General features: G+C 60.1%; 2 protein-coding genes across 6 annotated transcripts in view; one reads left to right on the top strand and one right to left on the bottom strand.

Moving 5' to 3' along the window:
* The window catches only part of SCAP (SREBF chaperone), a 73188-nt gene extending 59213 nt beyond the window's left edge, over window positions 1-13975 (top strand). For all 4 annotated transcript variants that reach the window (XM_047839408.1, XM_047839415.1, XM_047839424.1 and 1 more), the window contains exons 4-23: window positions 264-421; window positions 1208-1428; window positions 1609-1714; window positions 2354-2526; window positions 2923-3049; window positions 4607-4719; window positions 5716-5810; window positions 7021-7119; window positions 7268-7486; window positions 8320-8696; window positions 9164-9352; window positions 9437-9638; window positions 9717-9832; window positions 9946-10468; window positions 10564-10649; window positions 12545-12627; window positions 12738-12895; window positions 13053-13133; window positions 13316-13522; window positions 13604-13975. In XM_047839408.1, the coding sequence (XP_047695364.1) occupies window positions 264-421; window positions 1208-1428; window positions 1609-1714; window positions 2354-2526; window positions 2923-3049; window positions 4607-4719; window positions 5716-5810; window positions 7021-7119; window positions 7268-7486; window positions 8320-8696; window positions 9164-9352; window positions 9437-9638; window positions 9717-9832; window positions 9946-10468; window positions 10564-10649; window positions 12545-12627; window positions 12738-12895; window positions 13053-13133; window positions 13316-13522; window positions 13604-13849 (3579 nt within the window). In that variant the 3' untranslated portion in view covers window positions 13850-13975. The remainder of the gene's footprint in view (window positions 1-263; window positions 422-1207; window positions 1429-1608; window positions 1715-2353; window positions 2527-2922; window positions 3050-4606; window positions 4720-5715; window positions 5811-7020; window positions 7120-7267; window positions 7487-8319; window positions 8697-9163; window positions 9353-9436; window positions 9639-9716; window positions 9833-9945; window positions 10469-10563; window positions 10650-12544; window positions 12628-12737; window positions 12896-13052; window positions 13134-13315; window positions 13523-13603) is intronic.
* Window positions 13976-14298: 323 nt separating this feature from the next.
* PTPN23 (protein tyrosine phosphatase non-receptor type 23) overlaps window positions 14299-24406 on the bottom strand; it is a 35290-nt gene continuing 25182 nt past the window's right edge. For both annotated transcript variants that reach the window (XM_047839386.1, XM_047839395.1), the window contains 23 exons: window positions 23023-23150; window positions 22694-22770; window positions 21993-22042; window positions 21704-21835; window positions 21357-21437; window positions 21131-21262; window positions 20981-21028; window positions 20570-20626; window positions 20373-20431; window positions 20134-20213; window positions 19905-20019; window positions 19745-19810; window positions 19228-19373; window positions 18619-18939; window positions 18390-18544; window positions 18151-18302; window positions 17878-18057; window positions 16001-17804; window positions 15714-15898; window positions 15523-15627; window positions 15306-15444; window positions 15093-15206; window positions 14299-15014 (listed from right to left, as the gene is read on the bottom strand). In XM_047839386.1, the coding sequence (XP_047695342.1) occupies window positions 14535-15014; window positions 15093-15206; window positions 15306-15444; window positions 15523-15627; window positions 15714-15898; window positions 16001-17804; window positions 17878-18057; window positions 18151-18302; window positions 18390-18544; window positions 18619-18939; window positions 19228-19373; window positions 19745-19810; window positions 19905-20019; window positions 20134-20213; window positions 20373-20431; window positions 20570-20626; window positions 20981-21028; window positions 21131-21262; window positions 21357-21437; window positions 21704-21835; window positions 21993-22042; window positions 22694-22770; window positions 23023-23150 (4806 nt within the window). In that variant the 3' untranslated portion in view covers window positions 14299-14534. The remainder of the gene's footprint in view (window positions 15015-15092; window positions 15207-15305; window positions 15445-15522; window positions 15628-15713; window positions 15899-16000; window positions 17805-17877; window positions 18058-18150; window positions 18303-18389; window positions 18545-18618; window positions 18940-19227; window positions 19374-19744; window positions 19811-19904; window positions 20020-20133; window positions 20214-20372; window positions 20432-20569; window positions 20627-20980; window positions 21029-21130; window positions 21263-21356; window positions 21438-21703; window positions 21836-21992; window positions 22043-22693; window positions 22771-23022; window positions 23151-24406) is intronic.

Genomic DNA, 24406 nt, shown 5'->3' with positions numbered 1-24406 from the left:
TTGATTTAGAAAAGCAGGCGCTGGGCTTGATTTAGCCTGTTGCCATAGTCTGCCGACCCCTGATCTATGGGGAAGTGTGTAGGAATGTGGTTCATAAATTGCAAAGAACCCCTTGGAGACGTCTTCACTTTTGAAGGCCCATCCTTTGGGCCCCACAGTGCTTTGCCCATAGTAGATGCTTAGTAAATCCTTATTGAGTGTGGGCCCATTTCTCCCTCATGTGCCGAGCTGACATTTTCACCCCTGCCCTGTTTCTTCTGCAGTACGTGGGTGCCCCGGTGGCTTATATCCAGCAGATATTTGTGAAGTCTTCAGTGTCTCCCTGGCACAAGAACCTCCTGGCAGTAGATGTGTTTCGTTCCCCTCTGTCCCGGGCATTCCAGCTGGTGGAAGAGATCCGGAACCACGTGCTAAGAGACAGGTATCCCTGTCAGTGCCCCCAGCCTCCCTGAATCTGTTCCCTACTGAAGGTGGAGGGCGTACGGTCCTCGGTGTGATTCCACTGCGCCAGCCAGTGCTGCAGAAATTGCACAAGTGAGAATGGCGGGTGAGCCACTTTCACATTGTGGCCCCACTACCCCTCAACCTACACGGATGGCACACATAGTTTCATCCGCAGGTCTCAGACAGAGTAGGTGTCCACGGGGCTGACCTTGTGATGAGCTGACGGGGAACTGCCTGCCTCGCGCCTCAGATGGCTTATTGCCCAACGGTTATGAGATATGGATATGGTGGTGGTAGCCGAGCTGAGGAGAAGCACACTCCCCCTGGGGATCACTTCTGAAGCCCCAGCCCTGGTGGCGCTCCCCAGCCTGTGCTGGCTTCACAGGCTGCTTCACCCGCTCCGCTGGGTTTTAGTTAGCTGAGGGCTTTGACATGCATTCTGGTGAATGAAATGAAGCCCCTAATTTTCACCCTCGCCTCTTTGCCCACTGAATTGGCTGAGGTGTCTTCATCGGTGGGAGGTTGTGCATGTTCCCAGAACTTACTTAGAGAGGCTTGGGCCCCAAATGTACTTTGGAGGTCAGTCAACCACATGGTTTGGTTGTTGGCCACCTAAAAGAACTTTCTCCTGCTGCCCTAATCCTTAGGCTCTTAGAGATACCGGGCATCTGGGAACCTGATGACAGAGGGTTCCTCTGTAAGTGCAGTGGGCCTGCCCTGTGCTCGCAGACACGACAGATGCCTTGTCCTATGTCCTGCACAGTTCCGGGACCAGGGGCCTGGAGGAGGTATGCCTGCAGGTGACCGACCTACTGCCTGGCCTCAGGAAGCTCCGGAACTTACTTCCTGAGCATGGGTGCCTGCTGCTATCCCCTGGGAACTTTTGGCAGAATGACCGGGAACGCTTCCATGCTGATCCTGACATCATCGGGACCATCCACCAGCATGAGCCCAAAACCCTACAGACCTCAGCCACGCTCAAAGGTACTCCAGGGCAGATTCCCTAGGGGCCCGCAAGGGTGCCCTGTTGGTCACTCTGTCCTTTTTGATGGGTGCTCTGACAGATCAGGGGTTACCCTATGTTTTTTAGGGTGTGGGAGGGGTCCTTGGCGGCTCTACGGCAGCTGCCTTTTTCTGCCAGTACCTCCTGGTTTCCATCTGCAGACTTGCTGTTTGGTGTTCCTGGGAAGTACAGTGGGGTGAGCCTCTACACCAGGAAGAGGATGGTCTCCTACACCATTACCCTGGTCTTCCAGCGCTACCATGCCAAGTAAGGCTGTCGGCTCGGGGCTCCTGGCTGGGAATGGTATGAAGCTTTGAGTAGTCCCTGTTCTGGTCTAGGGTGTCCAGAATGCCCCCCTGGGAACTTAGAGTTTTCAGGCCTCCTGTTGAAATGTTTCTCTCTCTTAGATTGAGGGATGCTGTCTTTTCACATTTGAGTGGGGTGACCTGACTCCTGGTTACGAATAGGGACTAAGGCAGGGCTGGCAAATTTAGTGTCTTGATGCCTCCACTGGGCTTTCTTGAGCCTGTGGCAGGGGTCCCCAGCTGGAGACTACTGAGCCTCATGTGGCCTCAGGCCTCCCCAGCAAAGTGCTGTAGGCAGCTCCCTAGCAAGGGAGAGAGTGCTTGAGATGCCTCCGGTTGGCTGTCCTGGTGGGCGTTTGGCATTGATAGGTTGGGAAAGGGACGTTGAGGAAGGAGCAGGGCAGGGTGGGGTGGGGGGCTCCTGAGACAACTTGAGAATTCTTCCAAGACCCCTTAGAGACTGCAAGGAAGTTCAGACACCACAGAAAAGCCCCCTCCAACATGGGGAGGAGGGAAGCCCTGATGGGCCTTCCTTTCAGGGATTGCCTTTGCCCCTGGCCCAAGAGGGCCGGTCCATCTATCCCACCTGCTCCATGACCAGGTTCCTGGGCAGCCTGCGGGCCCGTCTGATGCTCCTGCACCCTAGCCCCAACTGCACCCTTCGGGCGGAGAGCCTGGTCCACGTGCACTTCAAGGAGGAGATTGGCATCGCGGAACTCATCCCGCTTGTGACCACCTACATCATCTTGTTTGCTTACATCTACTTCTCTACGCGTAGGTCCAGAGCACAGAGGCTAGGGGCTTCCTCCAAGCTAAACGGGCATTCCAGACCGCCTGCTTCCCTGCCTCTGGAGGTGGCTTGGGGAGAGATGTCAGACACGCCCAGGGCTTCATCCCCCAGCAGAGTCTCAGGGGCTCGGGTGGGTCCATGGCTTTTCTGGCTTCTCAGGAAAAGATCTTTCCTGGGTTAGGGTTCCCAAAAGACACACTCCTCCTCTGAGACTGGGAAGTATGAAGTATACATGGTCATCCTTTTCTTAGGTTAAACCAGGGGCCGTCCCTTCCTCAGCTGTCAGGGCACACTCTACTCCTAGGAGCCCTGCACAGAAGGGCCCTGTGAGTCTCGTTCTGGGAGAGATGCAGCCCTGATGTGCCCTCTCTGCCCTCCAGGCAAGATCGACATGGTCAAGTCCAAGTGGGGGCTGGCTCTGGCTGCCGTGGTCACAGTGCTCAGCTCGCTGCTCATGTCTGTGGGGCTCTGCACACTCTTCGGCCTGACACCCACCCTCAACGGCGGGTAGGTCCCCACTAGGCTCCGCTGAGCTTCAGGGAGTACCCTCAGGCTGGAGAGCCCCTGGGCTTGCCGTTACCCTATATCTTCACGTTGTTATTTTGACATTTAAGAGGTACACTTTTTACCTTTGAGTTACTGGGCTTATATTCATATACGTGTATATGTAGTATATCTATATATACATATATATAGGCATGTGTGTGTACATACATGTGTGTATATGTGGAACGTGTATTCGTGTATGTGTATGTAAGTGTGTATGCATATGTATACCCTTGTATTGCATGTGTGTGTGTGTATATAGGTGTCTGTGTGTTCACATATTACATATACTCCTGCATTCTACTCCTTGATGGCTTAAGGCACACACGGGTTTTCCCTTTTTTTTTTTTTTTTTTTTTTTTTTTTTTTTACTATTAAAACATTTAAGTGACTAATAGAATAGGTCATTTCAGAGTAAGTTTTTAAAAGACCATAAGCACAGGGGCACCCAGGCGGCTCAGACAGTTGAGTGAGTGACTCTTGATTTTGGCTCAGGTCGTGATCTCATGGTTTGAACCCTGCATAAGCTCTGCACTGTCAGTGTGGGGCCTGTTTGGGATTCTCTGTCTCCCTCTCTCTCGGTTGTTCCCCTGCTTGCACTAGCATGCACTCTCTGTCTCTCTGTCTCTCTCTATCAAAAATAGATGGATAAACATCATTTAAAAAAAAAAAAAAGACACAAGCGCACTTGAATTTGCCGCCTTTCCAGTGATATTTGCTTTCTTTTGTCCTTTATCTCCCAGTCGGCTGGAAGCCCTGTCTCCTAGGCCCCGCCCACCTGTCTGTTAGTGGTCACTGACTGGCTGTCCCCTCCCTGGCTTGTCAGGCCAGTTGCAGGAGCAGCAATGTTGTGTTCTCTGTTACTTCCCTTACTCGTAGAACACTTGCTTCCTTTCCTGAACCTGATGCTAACACCCCTCCCCCGTGGCTGGCTGCTGTGCCAGAGCCTCCTCAGAGCCCTCATTTCCACTGCCCCACAGCAGAGGTCCCATGAGGCACACACCTCAGCTGGTGCGCCCTGTTCATCTCCAGTGGTGTGAGCCTGTGGTCCCAGAGAGCTTAGTAGTTTTCTTTAGGACCAGTTCTCCAAACAGTCTCTCCAGAGCCGAGCAGGGCTTGGAGCTCCTCTCGTTCCGCTTCCACTTAGTCCCAATGGCTTGGCCTGCAGTGCTGCCGAGGGGTCCCGGCCATGGTCCTTTCCTCTGGCCAGCAGAGTCCTGTGTGGGAGAAGGCTGCTCCGACAGCTGGGGGCTCCTCTGGCCCTCCTTCCGCTGTGCTGCATAGTCAGAGGCAGGGATGCTTGCCAGCCTGAAAGCCGAGAACTGGGTAGGCAGAGGCCCTATGTAGCACAGCGGGGGAGTCTAGGGTTTCTGCTCTGTGCTTCTGGAAGTCACTCAGCTGCCTCTCACTACAGGCTTCAAACCCCACAGCCTTCCTGGGGCCCAAACCTGTTGAGAACCAGCCTGTGTTGGGGGCCCTCCTCAGCACTGTCCTCACCCTCTCCCTCTCTGTCCTCAGAGAGATTTTCCCCTACCTTGTGGTGGTTATTGGGTTAGAGAACGTGTTGGTGCTCACCAAGTCCGTGGTCTCGACCCCAGTGGACCTCGAGGTGAAGCTGCGCATTGCCCAAGGTAACACGGCCGGCTGTGGGGGTGCGCCAGGGCGGGCGGGCGGTCTGTGCTGGGCTTCCTCCTGCGGGGGAGATGGGGAGCCCCAGACGTCACCCTTGCTTTGCCCTCTAGTGTAATCTGATGTGGGCCACCAGGCCTTGGCAGCTTGTTAGCGTGTGCCCTGAGGAACCAAAGAGTCGCTGGACTTTACCGTGTCCTGGTTCACATGTCAGTAAGAACACAGACTGGACTCTGCTGCGGGACTCGTGTGTTCAGTGGCCCTTTGTCCAGACTGGTACCTGGTGCTTTCTCTCCCTGCCACACTCCACCACACTAGGTCCAGGCTTCTGTGGCTGCTCACTTCAGAGACGCTGTCTCCACAACTGCCAGAAAAGGCCCCGTGGACTCAGTGCCAGGAGCTGGGGATCGGGGTTCTGAGGAAAGTGGGCAGGGAGCCTAGGCCTGAAAGTCTGAAGTGTTGCACTTCCTCCTCCGGACCCCAGGTCTGTGGGAACAAGGCCAAGGGTAGACTGTTTATTCATTCGAGGAACCTTCGTGAGCTCCTGTGAGAGGCCAGGCCCTGTGCTAGATGGGGAGCTCTGAGGATATGAGGGGACATGGCGCCTTTCCCACCAGGGGCTCGCTATGGGGGAAGGGCTGGAGGAAGAACAGCTGGCACTTCCATTGCTCGGGCCTCTGCCACGTGTGGGCAGGCACACTCACACCATGCCCGTGCTGACCGGACAGGACAATCCGTGGAGGCCGGCTGTGCCAGAGTGGATGGCACTGCTCACCTTGGCACCCTGCCTCTGTGCCCCCCTCGGCCCCTTCATGGCGACTGTGCAGTGACGGCAGCACCTGGAGCCTGGGCCCCGGCAGCTTCCCGAGCCAGGGGCGCCGTGGTGGAGTCGCCGCCTCAGAAGGCTGGGCGCCCTCCCCGTGCCTCTCCCCTCTGAGGAGCACAAGGTCGTGCGCAGACATGTGCTGGCCCCAAGGCCCTGTTGTTGTCCTCTGCAGGCCTAAGCAGCGAGAGCTGGTCCATCATGAAGAACATGGCCACAGAGCTGGGCATCATCCTCATTGGCTACTTCACCCTGGTGCCCGCCATCCAGGTAAGGCCCCAGGGCCCGCTACTTGGGTGAGCGCAGAAGCAGTTGACCAGTTCCCCAGCTGTGCAGCTCTGTGCAGGGTGCACCCTTCTCAACACAGGCACCCTCACCTGGGAGATGGGACCTCTCTGCTGCCGGGATGGTGGTTCTGTGCACAGTGCTCCTGGCAGCCCTGGTTCAGAGGTTCTCAGCCCAGTTCCAGTCACACCTGTTTCTCTTTTCTCAGGCAGAAACATCGTGGGGTCCCTGAATTTGTGCCCTCCTCTTTCCTAGGCTTAGCCCTGACCCCCATATGTGGCCTCCAGACACATGGCCACCACCCATTGCTCAGAGTGGCTCCTCCTCTTGGCCAAGTGCCTCACTCAGCTGTGGGGCTGTGAGCAGGTGGAGGAGGACCTCCACTGGGCCAGAACCTGGACTCGATGACTGTTGCTTGAGGGGTTGACGGAAGGGAGTGATGTCCTCCCTGTCCTTCCCCAACGCTGGTGGGCCTACTGAGTTGTGGGGGTGAGCAGAGAACAGAGGGCTGCAGGCTTTTACCCAGAGGGCATCTGCAGGACATATTGCCATCTTGTGACATAGGAGCGGACTTGGCCACTGTGCCACCATGGGCTAGATCCCTCCTCTGCCCCCCAGATTCGAATGGCAGCTGTGGTGAAGGGCAGGGGAAGACTGAAATGTGAGCAGAGTTTGGAGAGCAGAGAGACTACATTTATTCAGTTTCAGGGCAGAAATTAATTCCCTCCTGTCCTCTCGCCCACTTTGGTCCCTTGCAGTCACTGGCCAGGAAGCTTTCTGAGAGTCCTGATAATGGGTCAGCCTGGGCTCCAGGCAGGTGTTGGTCATAGCATTTGAGCAGGGCCAGGGGGTTAGTGGGGGAGGGCTTTTGGGGGGGCAGGCTGGTGGGGCTCAGAGCTTTCAAGATTGGATCAGGCCCTCTTCTCTCAGGAGATGGAAGATGTAGGGAAAGCTCACACCCTTCAGCCTTCTGTGCATAAAGGTGCATGGGGTCTCTGCTGCCCCCTGGTGGGGTGGTGGGAGCAGCTGGCACTGTCCCTCCTTGGCCACTCCCAGACTCAGAACTTACCAGCATCTCTTTTTTGCTGTGCTCTGCCTGCCACTGCCTTGCAGATTCTGAGGTGCCTGCAAGCAGGGAGCTGCTTCTCGGGTGCTAGGCCATGATGTCATCGTGTCCCCTCATCTCTGATTCCAGGAGTTCTGTCTCTTTGCTGTTGTGGGCCTGGTGTCAGACTTCTTCCTTCAGATGCTGTTTTTCACCACTGTCCTGTCCATTGACATTCGCCGAATGGAGGTAGGAGTGGGCTGTGCCTTGCCCCACCAGCCTCCCCCCTGGCCCTCGCCATGCTCAGGGCTTGGGGTGAGAGCAGTGCGGGCTTTGGTCAGGGGCAGTCCCCCGCCTCCTGTGCAGCCTTGAGCCCTGACTACCGTGCCCCCAACAGCTAGCAGACCTGAACAAGCGGTTGCCCTCTGAGGCCTGCCTGCCCCCAGCAAAGCCAGTGGGGCGGCCGGCACGCTTTGAGCGTCAGCTGGCTGTGCGGCCGTCCACACCCCACACCATCACACTGCAACCGTCGTCCTTCCGAAACCTGCGGCTCCCGAAGAGGCTGCGTGTCATCTACTTCCTGGCCCGCACTCGCCTGGCACAGCGCCTTATCATGGTACCTGCCACCCCTGCCCTGCCCTTCGAGGGCCAGCACTCAGTTCCCTCCAGACTCTTGCACTTTGCCTTGGAGGTGGGGGTGCTCCTTAGGCCATCATGGCCCCATGAAGCCTGACTTTGGGAGGCTGCCCACCGTACCTTCCTGGCCAGACCCTGGTGGCTTCTGAGGTGAAGCCTATCTCTGGGAGAAGCAGCCCCGGGAGCATCAGGTAGAAGAGTCGTCATCTCCCGAGAGGGACCCAGGACAGGAGCCTGGTAGACAGGGCGGAACCACCATGGTTGGAACTACCATGGTTCCCTGAGCAGGGTTTCCCTGCTACATAGTGCGCAGGCATCAGAAAATTCTGGCCCAAATAATTCACTGGCTGGACTGGGAAGCAGCAGAGGAGCAGGGCTGGCCGTTGGCCAGCCGTGGTGCCCCCATGGAGCTACAGTGAGAGGGAGCAGGACTGAGGTCCTCTGAGGATGGGCGCACCCATAAGTGTCTCTGGAACAGGTCAGCCAGCCCGTCCTTCTTGCTGTGCTGACCGTGGGAATGGTGGCCACTTTTTGATATGGGGGTTGGGGAAGTTCTGAGGATGCTCTTTGTATTTCTAGGCCAGGAAACCCAAACTGTGACCATGGAAAGGGAACTGGGTCCCTTTAATGGCAGTTGGCCCAGGTGGTAGTGAAAGGACATGACCAGGCAGAAGGGAAGAGGATTGGGGCCTGTGTCCTCTCCCCATCCCCAGACGTGAGGTCCCTGTGCTGCTGCTTCCTGGCACGACGGCCAACGCTGCCGGGGCTCGGGGCCACCCAGAGGCCACACTAAGCACCCACTGCCCCCTGTAGGCTGGCACGGTTGTCTGGATCGGCATCCTGGTGTACACGGACCCGGCAGGGCTGCGTACCTACCTTGCCGCACAGGTGACAGAACAGAGCCCGCTGGGCGAGGGCGCCCTGACTCCCATGCCCGTGCCTAGCGGCGTGCTGCCTGCCAGCCACCCGGACCCTGCCTTCTCCATCTTCCCCGCTGATGCCCCTAAGTTGTCCGAGAACCAGACGTTGCTGGGAGAGCCACCCGAGCCTGGGGGTCCAGCAGAGGGCACCCAGGACAGCCCAGTGCCAGAGGTAACCTGGGGGCCTGAGGATGAGGAACTTTGGAGGAAACTCTCCTTCCGCCACTGGCCTACGCTCTTCAGCTACTACAACATCACCCTGGCCAAGAGGTGAGCTGGGCTGTGCCAGGTGCCACCTCCCCACTCGGTGTCAGCTCACCCGCTCCAGAGGGGGAGACCCACCGGTTTGAATTCTGCGTTTCCTTTCAGAAAAACAGCATAGGGTTGTGAGGTAGGAACTAGGGCTCAAGTCAGCAGCATTGCGCTGTGCTCCAGGGAGTCCCAGGCCGCTGCCAGCCCCTGGGCTGGAATGAGATCGACTCGCGCGGGCCTTCACCCACTCTGTGCCACGATGGGTGGTGGGGGCGGCCGGCATTCGGTGGCGGCAGTATGGGTACTGCTGCCTGTACCAGAGCAGGGTTGGGTGCCCTGAGCTGGGCCGGGAGGGACAGGAGTCTGGACCGTCCCCAGAGGGTGGGCTTGGAGTCCGGCAGGTTGAGCCAGTCCGCCTGGCAAGCAGGGAAGGCCCTTCTGAAGGCACCCCGCCGACCGCGCCCCCCTCCCCCGCCCTCCCCCAGGTACATCAGCCTGCTGCCCGTCATCCCGGTCACGCTGCGCCTCAACCCCAGGGAGGCCCTGGAGGGGCGGCACCCTCAGGACGGCCGCAGCGCTTGGCCCCCGCGGCGGCCCGGGCTGGGTGGGCCCTGGGAGGCCGGTCCCAGGGCGCCGGGGACGGCGCAGGCCCACGGCGACGTCACCCTGTACAAGTAAGGCCCGCGGGGGGGGGGGGGGGGGCGGGGGGTGGTCGGCGGGGGCCGGCGGCGCGCCTAACCACGTTCCCGCCCGCGCAGGGTGGCGGCGCTCGGCCTGGCGGCCGGCATGGTGCTCGTGCTGTTGCTGCTCTGCCTCTACCGCGTGCTCTGCCCGCGCAACTACGGGCAGCCCGGCAGCGGGCCCGGCCGGCGGCGGCGCGGGGAGCTGCCCTGCGACGACTACGGCTACGCGCCGCCGGAGACGGAGATCGTGCCGCTGGTGCTGCGCGGGCACCTCATGGTGAGCGCTGCGGCCCGGGGGGGCGGGGCCGGGGGCGGGGCCAGGTTCTGCCCATGCCCACGTGCCCCGTCCCCGCAGGACATCGAGTGTCTGGCCAGCGACGGCATGCTGCTGGTGAGCTGCTGCTTGGCGGGCCACGTCTGTGTGTGGGACGCGCAGACCGGGGACTGCCTCACGCGCATCCCGCGCCCGGGGTAGGTGCCCGGCCCCACCCGTGCCCCACCCTCCTCCCACACTCCCTGCCCGTCACCCCCTTCCGTCCTCACTCCGTCATCCCGGCCCCCCCCCCCCCCCCCCCCCCCGACAGGCAGCGCCGCGACAGTGGCGTTGGCAGCGCGTTCGAGGCTCAGGAGAGCTGGGAACGGCTGTCCGACAGCGGGAAGGGGGGCCCGGAGGAGCCGGGGGACAGCCCTCCTCTGCGGCACCGCCCCCGGGGCCCTCCGCCGCCCACCCTCTTCGGGGACCAGCCAGACCTCACCTGCCTGATCGACACCAACTTCTCGGCGCAGCCTAGGCTCTTGGAACCCGCGCAGCCCGAACCCCGGCACCGGGCCGGCTGCAGCCGTGCTCGTGATGGCCCGGGCTATGACTTCAGCCGCCTGGTGCAGCGCGTGTACCAGGAGGATGGCTTGGCGCCGGGGCCCACGCCAGCCCTGCGCCCGCCCTCCCCTGGGCCCGGGCCGCCCCTGACCCCTGAGGAGGACGGGGTCTGTCCTCCCGAGAAGGGCTCCCCGTCCCTGGCCTGGGCTCCCAGCGCAGACGGCTCCATCTGGAGCTTGGAGCTGCAGGGCAGCCTTATCGTGGTGGGGCGGAGCAGCGGCCGCCTGGAGGTGGGCAGGGACCCCGGGAGCGGGCAGAGGGCAGTCCCCACGCGGCTTTGAGGGCCTCCCCGGCCCACAGGTGCTCACCACCTCTGGGTCTGCAGGTGTGGGACGCCATCGAGGGCACGCTGCGCTGCAGCAGTGAGGAGGTGTCCTCGGGTATCACTGCCCTCGTCTTCCTAGACAAGAGGTGAGAGCACTGGGCTGCTTGCCCTGTCCCTAGATGTTCCCTTCCTCGTCCCTTCCCGGTACTCAGCCCCACATCTGTGAACAGGGGGTAAACCACACAGTGGGAGGTGACCACTAAAGCCCTCAGAATAGGCCCTTGACCACTGTGACAGCATGCAAGAGGGAAACCACAGAGTTTTCTTTCCCCCATTAGCCTATCACTGCTGACCTGATCCGGTCTTGGCTGCATTTTCAGTGGCAGAAAAATGCTTTTTCAGCAGAATTTTTGTGTGAAAACTTCCCTTCCTGGTTGGTGCTGGACACCTCCCTCGCCTCCTTCCTTGGCATGCCTGTTGGCTGTGGGTGCTCCCTGTTCTGGGCTGATAAACCCAGGTCTCGCTGCGACCAGATGCCTCCTCAGCACTTCACCTGTCCGTCCGTGCTGGCCCTGCCCTCTGGGGTCCCTGATATCTAAGCTAGAGCTGGAGCCTTTTTCTTCTCGGGGCCAGGGTACCCATTGCCCTTAGCGCTCAGGTTCTGGTGGCTGCTGTTGTTATTTTTACCCCGTTAGGCTGTGCTTGCAAAGGCCATGGCTGATACCCTCCCCTCCAGCCTGGCCAAGTTCTTTGGGTCCCTTCACACTTGTAAATTCTTCCCCGCTGTTTGTTTCATCAGGTTTAGGGAAGGCCCCCAGGTCTCGGCCGAGCCCTCTGACACGATACTTTTGCAGGCTTTGGCTCAGACCCTTCAAAGTCAGGGCTTGTAGGCCTTTTGCTGGAGTAAGATTTTATTTTATTTTTTAACTTTTTTTTTTTTAAGTTTATTTTTGAGAGCGACAGAGACCCAGAGCTCGAGCAGGGGAGGGGCAGAGAGAGAGGGAGACAGAATCTGAAGGAGGCTCCAGACTCTGAGCTGTCAGCATGGGGCTCAGACGCTCAACCAAGTGAGCCACCCCTATTTTGTTTTTTAAATATTTTTAATATTTATTTTTGAGAGACAGCAAATAGGGGAGGGGCAGAGGGAGAGGCTGACAGAGAACCTGATGAAGGAGCTCCAACCCACAAACCAGGAGATCATGCATGGACCTGAGCCAAAGTCATGCTCAACCAACTGAGCAAGATTTTTTTTTTTTTTAAATGTTTTTATTTTTGAGACAGAGCATGAGCAGGGGAGGGGCAGAGAGATGGGGAGACACAGAATCTGAAGCGGGCTCCAGGCTCTGAGCTGTCAGCACAGAGCTCGATGCGGGGCTTGAACTCACTAGCTGTGAGATCGTGACCTGAGCTGAAGTCGGATGCTCAACCAACTAAGATTTTAAACTCCTGGAGTTTAAAATCCAACCCCTGGAGTAAGATTTTAAACTCCACTCACTTTGAGGTTTTGGGGCCACTGGGCAAATGCCCCCATCTCTGCTTAGGAATTCCTGGGCTGTGAAGAAAATCTTTTCTTTGTGAAAAAGGACATAGAGTGGGTGGTACTTGGACTGAAGCTGCTTTAAGAGGGGATGCCCAACAGTACCTCCTGTGGCTCCGACACACAGCCTCTCCTTGGGGCTGATTTCCCCTCCTCAGAAGCCCCTCCGTGAGCTCCAGGCCGTGGAGGGGAACCCCACCCAGCACGTGCTTGTTTTTTTAACTCCCAGTCTCACATGATGTTCTCCAGGTACCACCTCACACACTATCCCTCGTGACTACCCTGTAAGGTGGGCAGTTGTCCCCATTTCACAGATGAAGAGACTGAGACACAGAACAGAATTGTAACCTGGGTCCCTCGGCTTCAGCATGTTCCCCAGCCCCTGCACTTGCCTCTTGGCCACCGTCCCTACGTCTGGTGGAGTTGACCTGGCGGGTGCCCACAGTGCTCGGCCCCGGGCCTGGGCGTTCTGAGGGAGAGCCATCAGCAGCCACTCTTTTTCAGGATCGTGGCTGCCCGGCTCAACGGTTCCCTCGATTTCTTCTCCTTGGAGACCGGCACTGCCCTCAGCCCCCTGCAGTTCCGAGGTCAGAGGGCCCAGGCTGGGTGGCTGAGTGCGTGCACCTGGTGGGCGGAGTGTGGTGGCTGCCTGCACGATGTCTTCTCGGAGATCCCTGACTGGGCCTGTCGTCCCCAGGGCGGAGCAGTTCCCCCGCATCCCCTGTGTACAGCAGCAGTGACACGGTAACGTGTCGCCTGACCCACACCGTGCCCTGTGCACACCAGAAACCCATCACGGCCCTGAAGGCGGCAGCTGGGCGCCTCGTGACTGGGAGTCAAGACCACACGCTGAGAGTGAGTCGGCTCCATCTCTTGGGTGCCGGGTGGCCTGCCACAGGTGATGGGGGGCATCCGGGGGTCAGCCAGGGAGGGGATGCAGGAGGGACTTCCTGGCCCACATGTAATTGGGAAAACGCCAGAGGTCAGAACCTGATGCCCGTCCCTGCCCCAGGTGTTCCGTCTGGAGGACTCGTGTTGCCTCTTCACCCTGCAGGGCCACTCGGGGGCCATCACAACTGTGTACATTGATCAGGTGAGGGGGCCGTGTGTGGGGTGCAGGGATACCAAGCCATGGGTTTTGTTTCTGACTCTCAGCAGCTGGCCCTCAGAACCTTCTGGGAAGCAGTGAGGATCCCTACTCCCAGGGCACCGGGACACCCTTGGGTCCAAAGGTGTTCCACCGGTGACCCGGCTCCCTTGGGCCTATTCCTTTAGACCATGGTGCTGGCCAGTGGAGGACAAGATGGGGCCATCTGCCTGTGGGATGTACTGACTGGCAGCCGGGTCAGCCACATGTTCGCTCACCGTGGGGATGTCACCTCCCTCACCTGCACCACCTCCTGCGTCATCAGTAGTGGTCTGGATGACCTCATCAGCATCTGGGACCGTAGCACAGGCATCAAGCTCTATTCCATTCAGCAGGTGGGCACATTGGGGGCCACAGGACTGTTGGTATTGTAGAGAGGGATTCAAGACACTAAGTTATCCTGTCTTTGCCTCTAGGACCTGGGCTGTGGAGCAAGCTTGGGTGTCATCTCTGACAACTTGCTGGTGACTGGTGGCCAGGGCTGTGTCTCCTTTTGGGACCTAAACTACGGGGACCTGTTACAGACTGTCTACCTGGGGAAGAACAGTGAAGCCCAGCCCACCCGCCAGATCCTGGTGCTGGACAATGCCGCCATCGTCTGCAACTTTGGCAGCGAGCTCAGCCTGGTATATGTACCCTCCGTGCTGGAGAAGCTGGACTGAGGCGGGGTGGGGGGGGGGGGGGGGGGCAGGAGCTGCGGTGCAGAGCTGAGTCTTCTGGAAGCTGCCTCTAGAACTGTTCTGCCTTGTTGACTGTAATATTAAAGGTTTTTTTGTTTTTGTTTTTTTTTAAATCCCACCTGTCATGGACCTTTCAAACCACTTGCATCTTCCCCTCGAGCTGCTCCATCACTTCTGCGTGCCCTCCGTGTGCCTGAACCCCAGCACTTAGTCACATGCCTCTGAGAGCTGCTCCAGGCAGGAGCTGTACACGACTGTAGAGGGGTGGTTACAGGGTGGAGCAGTGCTGCAGGCCTTCTTTCTTAACCTTTCTGAGGTGTGGACACCAGGGGAGACCCCACTGTCGTCCTCCTACCTGTCCACATCCAAGCTTGCTAAGAGGTTCCGGCTCCCTCCCTAAGGCAGCAGTGGGCAGACACTGGCCACAGAACTGGTTGGTTGATTACTTTAATAGCAAAGAGCTGAAAAATGTCAGGTCCCACAAAGGAGAACTTGACCCAAGGGCCGCGATACGTCTCAACCCCACAGGGGTGCGGGCTGGGCCAGGTAGGGCTGAAGGCAGTGGGAATGGGAGTGAGAGGCCAGGCCCACCTGAGAGGCCCTGCTAGGCATGGGCAGACAGGCGTGGGAGATGATGTGGCAGAAAAACCGGGTAGGCAAAGCCTGTTCAGGTCTTGTTGAGCGTCCAGAGCGGATCCAGAAGGCTAAGGGGGTCATCGGTGGGCCTGGCAGCCCGCAGACCCTGCCCATTATGGGCCTGCAGAAAGTTCTGCTTGCTCATCCGCTGCTTTCCTCGCAAGGAGCTGTCCAGGGAGAAGGCCTCCGGAGTTAGGGAGGCCAACAGCTCCAGGGAGGAAGAGGGGGGCCCCAGGCTGGGAGGCGCAGGTGCTGGCTGTTCCTCCTCAGGCTGGGGGGCCTCGGGCAGCGGTGAAGAGAGAGGGGGTGGGGAGGAGGAGGGGAGCTGGGCAGACTCCGGGAGGCTGGCTGGCGGCGGGCCTGGGGGCTCTACAGGGGCAGGGAGGCCGGCAGCCGGAGAATCCAGGCCCCCAGCAGGCCGAATGCTGAGCTTGGCGATGGTGGCCTGGATGGAGCTGATGGGCACGTCTCCACCGAGAACCAGGTCCTGGGAGTCCTGAGGAAGGTGATTCTGTGGAGACAGAGGCACGTGAAAACGAGTCCACGGGGCTGTGGCCGGCCCAGCCTCCCCCAGGGGCGCCTTCCTCACCTTCTGACTGCTGCCTGTGCCGGTCGGAGCCCTGCCCGGAGGGGGCACACCGTGGCGCTGCAGCACTTGCTCCACGTGTCTCACCACCACCTCGTGGCAGAACCTGAGGTGCAGCTGCAGCGGTGCCCCCGGCCCGGTCAGCTAGGCCGGGCCTCGTCACCCCCGGGGCAGGCCCCCCGCCCCCGTCCAGCGCCCACCGGCCCAGCCCCTTACTTTCTCCTGCAGCATGTGTTTCCTCTGCTGCCGCATGCGCCGCACCAGCCGGGGCAGCTCGGGGATCCCGTTTCCGGCCTCTACCTCCTGCACAGCCGCGTAGAGCAGCGCAAAGGCCCCGGTCCGGCCCACCCCGGAGCTGCGGCGGGAAGGGGGTGTGAGGCCGGGGCCGGAGGAACCCCGCGGGCAAGTGCCCGCTCCCCGCTCCGTGCCTTACCTGCAGTGCACGATGACCGGCGTGTGCAGGGGCCGCTGATGCAGGTAGTGCGCGTGCACCTCCTGGATGAAGCGCAGCAAGTTGCTGGGGCTGTCGGGCAGGCCTCTGCGGGGGTGGGGGCAGGACCCGTGAGCCGGAGGGGGACCCTATCCGACGCCCCGACCGTCCCCACCCCGGGGCAGCAGACGCACAACTCGGGCCACGTGGGGAAGTGGAGGTGCACGAGCGAGCGCTTGAGGCTCTGGTCGCGGAACTGCAGGCTCAGCACGCGCTCCACGTGGGTCTCGGTGGCGCGGACGCTGCTCAGCGCCAGGCTCAGGGCACCGTGCACCATGGGCTGGCCCCTCTCAGTGGGGAAATAGCGTGCCACCTTTTGCTGAGAGAAAACAGATGAGGCAGTTAGGGCTCTTTGCAGGGTCCTTCTTGGGCACCCCCCGCCCCCTCTTACCTTCTCCGGCACCCCTCCCTCCCCCCTTACCTTCTCCATCTCAGCCTCAGACACCAGCATGACAATGACCGACACCTTCTGCTCGTGCACCATGAGCCAGAAGTCAGCGGCTGTGCCGGGCAGTGGTGCCTGGGTGGCCACCAAGGGCGGGCAGTACGGCGAGAGCCCCTCCACGCGGCTGGCGTTGATGTAGTCATCCTTGCCCGAGCGCAGCACCACACGGTTACTGTCGTAGGGCATGACGTCCTGGTGCCGGTTCTTCAGCGAGTAGCAGCGCGCGATGGCGATGGACCGGCCCCGGGCGTCCTGTTCCTGTGCTTCCTGCAGCTCTCGCCACACGGCGTCCAGAGCCCCTGCGTCGCCCAGCTGGCCCCTGAAGGCCTCCAGCTCCTGCTGCAACTGCTGCAGCCTCTCGGGGCGCTCGTAGGGGTCCCGCTCAATCAGCCGCAGGGCCTGTGGCCGACGGCCCTCAGCCGCGTCCACCTTCGTAGGCTGCAGCAGGGGCTGCCCACCCCCGGGGGGCTGTGCGCCCCCGTGCTGACTCTCAGGGCTGGAGGAGAGCAGGTCCGCGGTCGCGGTGCCCCGGCGCGCGCACGGGGGCGGCTCTGCTGCGGGGGGCTGAGGAGGTACTGGGCCAGGCCCCGGTGATGGGGCCGGAGAAGGCACCAGGTGGGGGTTGGGCGGGGGCTGGCCAGCAGGTGAGGGACCTCGAATGGAGAGAGGGGCTGCCTGGGGGCCCAGAGGCCGGGAGGAAGGGGCAGGACCGTATGCCAAGGTGGGATGGGGAGACTGAGGTGGCCCAGGGCTGGGGAAGGGCAGAGCCCCTGAGTGGGGGGGCAGAGAGTCCTGAGAGGGGCCCGGGTAGAGCTGTGTGTGCAGGGACGGTGTTGGCTGTCCCAGGACACCAGGCTGAGGGGTAAAGGGATAGGGAGGCTGGGGGGGCTGGGAGGGCTGGAGGGGTACCCGCCCTGGAGCCTGGGGTGGGAAGAGGTTCGGATGCTGGAGTGGAAGGGGCTGCTGGGGGGGCTGGGGCCCAAATGCTACGCCTGTGGGATGAGGCTGGGGATGAGGCTGGGGCTGGGGCCCCACCCTCGGGGCTGGAAAACCTGGGGGAATCCCAGGAGGAAAGTGGTGCTGGGCAGGGGGAGCTGTGAGGGGTTGCTTGGTCCCCAGAGGGTAGGTGTAGGGTGCAGGGAGCAGTTGTGGCTGCGGTGGGGACACCGGGAAGCAGGGCTGGGGAGGAGCAGGGCTAGGGTTTGGCCGTGGTGCCGTGTGGCTGGAGATGGGGGCCTGGATGCTATCTACCGTGGTGGTGGCTGGCCGAACCCCCATGGCCAACTCGGGGCCCGAAAACTGGGGAGGTGGGGCTGAGGGTAGTCCTGCCACCGGTGGGGGTGGCCCTACCCCCGCATAGGGGCCGCTCACCACGCCGTGCTGTGGGGAGGATCGGGGCACGAGGCCCAGCTCCGGTGTGTAGGCAGGGGCCGTGTAGAGGGCAGGTCCGGGGGCCATGGCCATTGCAGGGTGTCCTGGGGCCTGGGGGACCCTGGGTGGCAATACCTGGGTGTGGCCCGAGTAGGTACCAGGAGGTAAGGGTCCTGAGAGATAGTGGGGTCCCGGGCCTGCAACACTGGGGAAGGGGCCGGGAGGAAAGTGGAGAGGGGCGGCGGCTCCCAAGTAGGTGTCGGGTGGCCGTGGGCCGGCCACCATGTCTGGAGGCAGGCTGCGCAGCTCTTCAGGCAGGTCTCCTGTCTCTACCGCCTCTCCCTCCTCCCTCCGGGGCAGCAGCGGCTTCGGGGCGGTGGGCCGTGGGGGTGGCTTCTTCTTCAGCTCCCTGCAGAACGAGGTGAGGAAGTCATGGAGCCAGACCCCCATTGGCCTAGCCTGGGGTGTGGGGCCGCACCCACCTGTCCAGGAGCTGCTGGCGGGCAGCCTCTCGGGCCTGGCAGGTGGACTGGGCCCGTTCCAAGAGGGCAGCCACCTTGCTCTCCAGGTCGGCATAGAAGTCCTTGCCCTCCTGGGACTTTTTCATCAGGTCCTCATAGGCTTCACAGGAGGCCACCAGGGTCTGCAGTGTGGACTTCCACCTGCGGGGCAGAAGGGCCAGCACGAGGTGAGCAGCTTAGGCCACGCTCTGGGCGGGAGGCTGGGCAAGAAAAAGCAGGGGGCCGGACACTGACTTTTGGTCCAGGTCACTAAGCACCCGCCGCACGGCCGCGTACTGCACGTTGGCCTCTGTCAGTGCCCGCAGGACGTTGTCCTGGGCCGCCAGGTTCTGCTCCAGGTACACCCTCAGCTGGTCATACTTCTTCAGCTGCTCCTCGAACAGCTTCTGCGGGAAGGAGGCGGAGGACAGACACTCAGGGCCTCGCCGCTTACAGGCGGAGCCCAGAGACACTCTCCCTGCTCACCCACCCACCTTTATCTCCGAGTGGTCCGTGGTCACCAGTGACGCGGTGATGTCATCCTTCTGGATAAGCTCACGCAGCTGCTGCTCCAGGGACACGCGCTGGTCCCGCATCTCCTGCACCTTGGCCAGGATGCGCTTCAGATTCTGCAGCACGGCCTTGTCCTCTGGGAGCAGCAGTGGTCGTGAGACTGGAGCCTCCAGCCCTGCCTCCCTTGCCCTGGGGAGGGGAGGGACTCACCTGGGGTGAGGGCTGGCGTGGGCAGGGCAGCCCGGACCTGGTCCAGCGGCCCGCTGAGCAGGCGCAGGTTACCGACGTGCAGATTCATGGCGCGGTGCAGCTCGCTGTTGGTGAAGGAGGCCTTCTCGTGGACCTCCATGTACTTGGCCCAGTCTCGCCTCACCTCGGCCAGCTCTGCCTTGGAGCCGGCCCCTCCCGCCAGGCTGGCCCCGGCCTGGCCCAGGGTCTCCTGCAACTTCTGCTCAAGCAGCTCATCCTCCTCCAGCAGCTCCCTGATGTCCTTCAGGGAGGCCTCCACATCCGTGAACACACCTGACAGCACTAGGGGGTGTCGGGGGAGGGGGGGGCGCAGTTCCTGAGGTAGGCACACTAGGCACCCGTTTGTGTCCATCCCCAGGGAGACAGAACCACCCACTCAGTCAAGGGCCCATGTGTGACCCAGTGCTCACCGAGCAGGGCACACAGGGTGCAGGGATCCACGGAGGGATGGAGGTGGGCGCTCGTGCCTAGTGCTCAGAAGTCTAACCTCTGTCCTCGGGGAACAGAGGACACGGAGGCGGCCACTACAGGTGACCTCCACCACCCACTTGTTTCTCCCAACTTGCTCACCCTGCATGGACTGGACAAGGTTCCTGACGGTGTCGGGCCGGACACTGAGAGCGGCACACTTTTCCATAAGCTGGGGCGGGATGTGGCTGTACGCATCAAGGTTGTCCACGGTCTCCGGATCCAACTGCATCGAATCCATGAACTGGCTGTGAGGGCAAGAGGACCAGGTGGGTGTTGACCTAACTTCTCACTCCTCTCCCGAGAGCGAGCCCCACCACTGAAACTGGGTCTGAGGTCCTAGCAAAGGGCAAGTTCGCATCCTGACTCTACCACTGGGGGTCTTCACCTGGCCCCACAGAACAGACCCAGGGCACTGGTGAAGAAAATGCGACAGAGGGACACTGTCCTCCCAAGACATGTGACTTTCACCCTCTAAATCCAGCACCCGAGACCACGGGCAGGAAAAGCAGTGCTAGGAAACCTGGGGCAAGAGGACATTCGTTATTCCTTTCCCTGCTGCAGGCAGCACTGGGGACCCCACAGACATCTGCTGTGTCACGTCCAACCCCACACTCACTCCAGGACTTCATTCTTGTCCTCAATCTTGGCCATCATCTCCCGAAGCAGCTTGGCCTTCTCCTCACTACAGAAGTGACAGAGCAGTTGTTGGAAACCTATGTCCTGAGACATCCCAACCCCACGTGTTGCTAAGAACGGGGCCGGCCCCTCCCGCCCACCTGTACAGTGACGACGCTTCGTGGGCAGCCATGGGTACCAGTTTGGCAAAGATGTCAGGGCCCGTGACGGCCGGGTCTGTGGGGTTCACTGGTAAGGGCTTTACCAAGGGGGCACCTGGGAGGGAGAGGAACAACTGGAGACCAAGTCCACACGAGCGGAGTCTGCCTCTGTTCTGTCCTCCCGTCTTCACCCCCTACCCCAAGCCTCAGCCTCGGCTCAGCTCCAGACCTTTCACGGGCTGCAGGGTGTCCAGTACTGGGACAGCCTCGTGGTAGATGAAGTCATTGTCCTTTTTGGCAGAATTGTACCTGGGGTCAGAAGGGGAAGTGGGGAGTCCAGCAATCAGCAGGGATCCAGGACCTAGCCTCCCAGGGGGCCCACTATTCTCAGGTACATGATGCAGGCAAAGGGCCAAGACCCTTCCCAACAAATAGGAACCAGGGCCACCACCAGCCCCACAGACTCACTTTCCCCCAATGACATCCATAGTGAAGCGAAGTGCATCTTGCACAGTGTCAGGCTGGCCCTGTAGGACAGGGAAGGTGGGGGGGCGGGGAGTGGGGAGGACACTCAGCACCAAGTCAAGCCGGCGTCAGGACAACCCTCAGCCCCACCATGTACTCTCAGGGCTCTGAGGGGCAGCCATGCTCTTCCTCAGCTTTACCTTGGCTAACTTGATGGCTTCATTAAGCTTGTCCAGGGCACTCTGGAAGTATGCGACCTGTACGGGGCAGCAGGCAGAGCCCGGTCCATCCTTCCCTCCTCCTGCCACCCCATTAAGCCCTGCCTGGCCATCGGGTGACCCATTAGAAGACCAGAAGCTGAGGAAGCAGCCAGGCACCAGCCAAGCCAACAGCTTAGTGTCACCCCCTGCCCCACCTCCTCAGGCCTCTTGGGATCAGGGTGAAAACAGATGGGACAACATAAAAGAAACACCAGGCCTACAGCCAGCGGTGGCCAAGGATGTGGGCGTGAGGGACGGCCAGGACAACCTCTCCTACTCCGTAAGGGAAGTTTCCCCTCTAGCACCCCCTAGGCTGCACTTAGTCCTAACCCCCTGCCGTGGCTCACTCACCCGCTCCCCGAACTTCTGCTGCTCCTCAGCCTGCTTCCCCATGTGCAGCTGGCGAGAGAGAAGAGACGCCACCACTTACTTCCCAGCTGTGGCAGCCCCACCCCCGGCCCATTCCCCCCCCCCCCCGCCCAGTGGTCACAGTGCTCGCACATGAGCCACAGCTGCAAAGTAGTAGATCTTCATCTGTACGAGCTTCTTCCAGTCCTTCTGGATCCGGCCCAGCAGCGAGGCGGTGTCAGGGTTCTCCAAGGCCCGGCATGCCTCCTTGTAGTAATCCACCACCTGGGAGCCAGGATGGGGCCGTGAGTGGGGGTCAGGAGTGAACTAAAGGCCTGCTCTCAGTCCCTTGAGGGCCACCACCCACCCCCGTCCCTACCTGTGCACTGATGCGGGCCACCAGAAAGCTCTTCCTGTTGTCCAACATTGACTTCTCCAGAAGGCACTCCTGAGCCTGGCCCTGGACCAACAAATGCAGGTGCGTTCGCTTGTTTACCCGGAGATCTTACCCTTCCCATCAGGGGGACCACAGAGGGATTCCCCTCCCCTGTCCTCGCTCCTCCAACCTCCCCTACTCCAAGAAGCGCTGCCCTGCTCTGATCCACCGGGGCTCAAAAGCTCAAAGCCAAGGCCCCACTGCCATCTGCACAGGGCCTGGTCTAGGAGCCGGCACCAGCCGTCCCCATCCCCGGATTCAACCGGGCCCCAACAAGGGCACCTCCTCACCAGCATGAGATTGACATTGAGAGTGAGGATCTGGCGGCTCATGTCAACGCTGTAGGCATGAGGGAAGTGCTCACGCAGGTAGGCAAAGGCGCCTGCCGCGCACTGGAAGTGAGTGCAGGAGACCTTCATGCCCTGGGAGGGGAAGAGGCGGAGGATGGCCAGAGGCAGAGCCAGATAGCTGCCCGTGTCCACTCCCACAGGACAGGACGCAAACTCTGGAGGTGAAGGACACTCAGCACCCCTCCTGGGTTATGTCCTCTGTCCCACCCACTGCCCCTCCCCTCCTCACCTCCTCAGACACCCGCTTGTCCATGGCCCCCAACATGGAGTGCAGTGCCCCTGGGGAGTCAGAGAACATGGTGTCAGGGCTGGCCCGGGGCTGCTTCCCAGGCTGCCCACACCTTTGTCAAGTGTAAGGCAGAGGGGGCAGTGTTGTCACTCACAGTCAGGAAAACAGGGATCTGAAAACTGGGGCTGCTGGCCCAAGGACACACTCAGAAGTCCAGCCTAGCCCCTCAGTCTGCTGCTCTACACCAGGCAGAGGTGTGGGTGTTGGAAGGAGGAGCTCCCATCCATAGCCCCTAGCCTACAGGTCCAGTCTTGAAGCCCCAGGGGTGCCTACACAGGACTCTGGGGCTCCCCAGGCGCCTCCCCTGAGCCACACTAAGGCCAAGTCATCAGGGCTAGCTGAGACCAACCAGAAGCCAAGGCAGTGCTGTCCAGTCTATGAAGACAGGTCGCTACTCCTGGCCAGAGCACACAGCAGCAATACCATGTGGCAGCCAGCCCAATGGAGCTTCTCCCCAGCAGGTGGCTGCCCGCGGCCCAGAAAAGAGGTGCTGGCAGAGATATGGGGGAGGCAGTGAAGGGGTCAGAATCCGGGGACCTTCTGTCCATGAACACACTGCCTTTGTGACTTTCTGCTGAGCTGAGATCCTGGGTTGGCGGGCCTGGGAGGTAGGGACATGGAGAAGGGGTTAGGCAGCTCACCGAGGTTGTAGAGAATGCAGGCCTGCTCATACTTGATGTCCTCATGGGCCACAGACTTGCCAGAGAAGATCTCGGTCCTGCAGACAGGCCACCCCCATCATCTTAAGGGAAGGAGCTGGCCGGGACCTTGAGGCCAGGTGATGGGACCAGCTACCCCACTGCAGGTCAGAGGGAGGCCTGGGGAGACCACACCAAGCCACTCCCCATCCTCGGCAGCAAGGAAGGGGGCGGGGAGGAGAGTAAAGGGAAGGGACACCCCCACCATCCAAACACCCTGGGCTGCCCAGGCACCCTCCAGGCTCCCCCCAGCCCTGCCTGCCAGCTCTTACCAGGTGACAGGAACAGCGGCCTCTTGGCCCGAGCCCATGGGGACCCGACTCTGCAGGTAGTGGAGCTGGCCTAGGTACTTGCGGAGGACACTGCAGCCCTCAAAGTCCCGTGGGACACGGACCGCATTCTGGGGGGCAGATGGGAGAAGCAGGCCTGCCATCATTTGGGGTAGAGTACAGGCAGGTCTGTCTGCCCACAGATGCCCAAGAAACATACATCTGAGCTAGGAGACTGCACACTCCAAGGGATGCAAAGAAAGCCCACAGCTATACCTGTAGTTGTTCAACACCCATCCCACCAGCCAGGGCTGGCTGGCTGGCTCAGTCCCACCTTTCTGGAAGGCAATTTTAAAACATACATTAAAAACGTTAATGTACGATGTGTCTGGGTGGCTCAGTTAAGCATCTGACTTCAACTCGGGTCATGATCCCAGGGTTTGTGAGTTCCAGCCCCACATCAGGCTGTCTGCTGTCAGCTCGGACCCTGCTTCAGATCCTCTGTGCCCCGCCACCCCTAGCCTCTCTCTGCCCCTCCCCGCTGCTCTCAAAAAAAATAAATACTAGGAAAAAAACATTAAAGTACTTAATGCTGACCCACAGTTCTGTATCTAAAACCTACAGTAAAAGATACCCAGTAAAGCAAATGCTTGGATGAACACACAGGGTATTTATCACAGTATTATTAACAGGGCCAAATACTGGATGCCACCAAAATTTCCATTAAAGAGGACTGTTTAAATTATGTCAAGCCTACCCACAAAAGAGAATACTCTACAGCCACAAAGGCTGAAGACAAGAGTCTCTATTATGTTTAGATGTTTATGACATATTTATCGTTGGGGGAAAAAAAAAGTAACAGATGAGCAGTATGATTTCATTTATGTAAAATTACATAGATACTGAGAGCCAACTAGGTATATACACAAAGACAAAAGATTCTAGAAGGTTATACACCAAAATGTTACGTGATTACCACTGGGTCTAAGTAATTTATCCTATTCTCTATATACATAGGGATATGTATTTAATACTCTATTTTTTATATTGAATACTTTTACTCTTTATAAAAAACAAAACTTTTCCCATTTTGGGGAAACAAAACAAAGCAGACAAAACCTGTGCTCAAAGAGAAGAGTAGACAACATACTCTCCAAGAAGCAAGTGCCCAACACAAAAAAGGGCTGGGCCGGAGGCACTGTGCACGCCCTCGCCCCCCAGCTGGGTGAACCAGCACCCCCCACCCCCGGACTCCAGGGGACAGCTAGCCAGCACCACCTGCTAGAAGAAACCCTCCAAGACACCACCCTGTGGAGCTGGGCTCCAAGGCCCCTGCCTCAGAAGGGAGAGCTGGGGCCCGTCCCACTCAGCAGCTCTCCCCCGGGCC

Source organism: Prionailurus viverrinus, chromosome A2 (assembly GCF_022837055.1).
Source record: "Prionailurus viverrinus isolate Anna chromosome A2, UM_Priviv_1.0, whole genome shotgun sequence".
Classification (NCBI taxonomy): Eukaryota; Metazoa; Chordata; class Mammalia; order Carnivora; family Felidae; genus Prionailurus; species Prionailurus viverrinus.
Note: the sequence above shows the minus strand (reverse complement) of the source record. Positions and strands in the feature narration are given on the sequence as shown.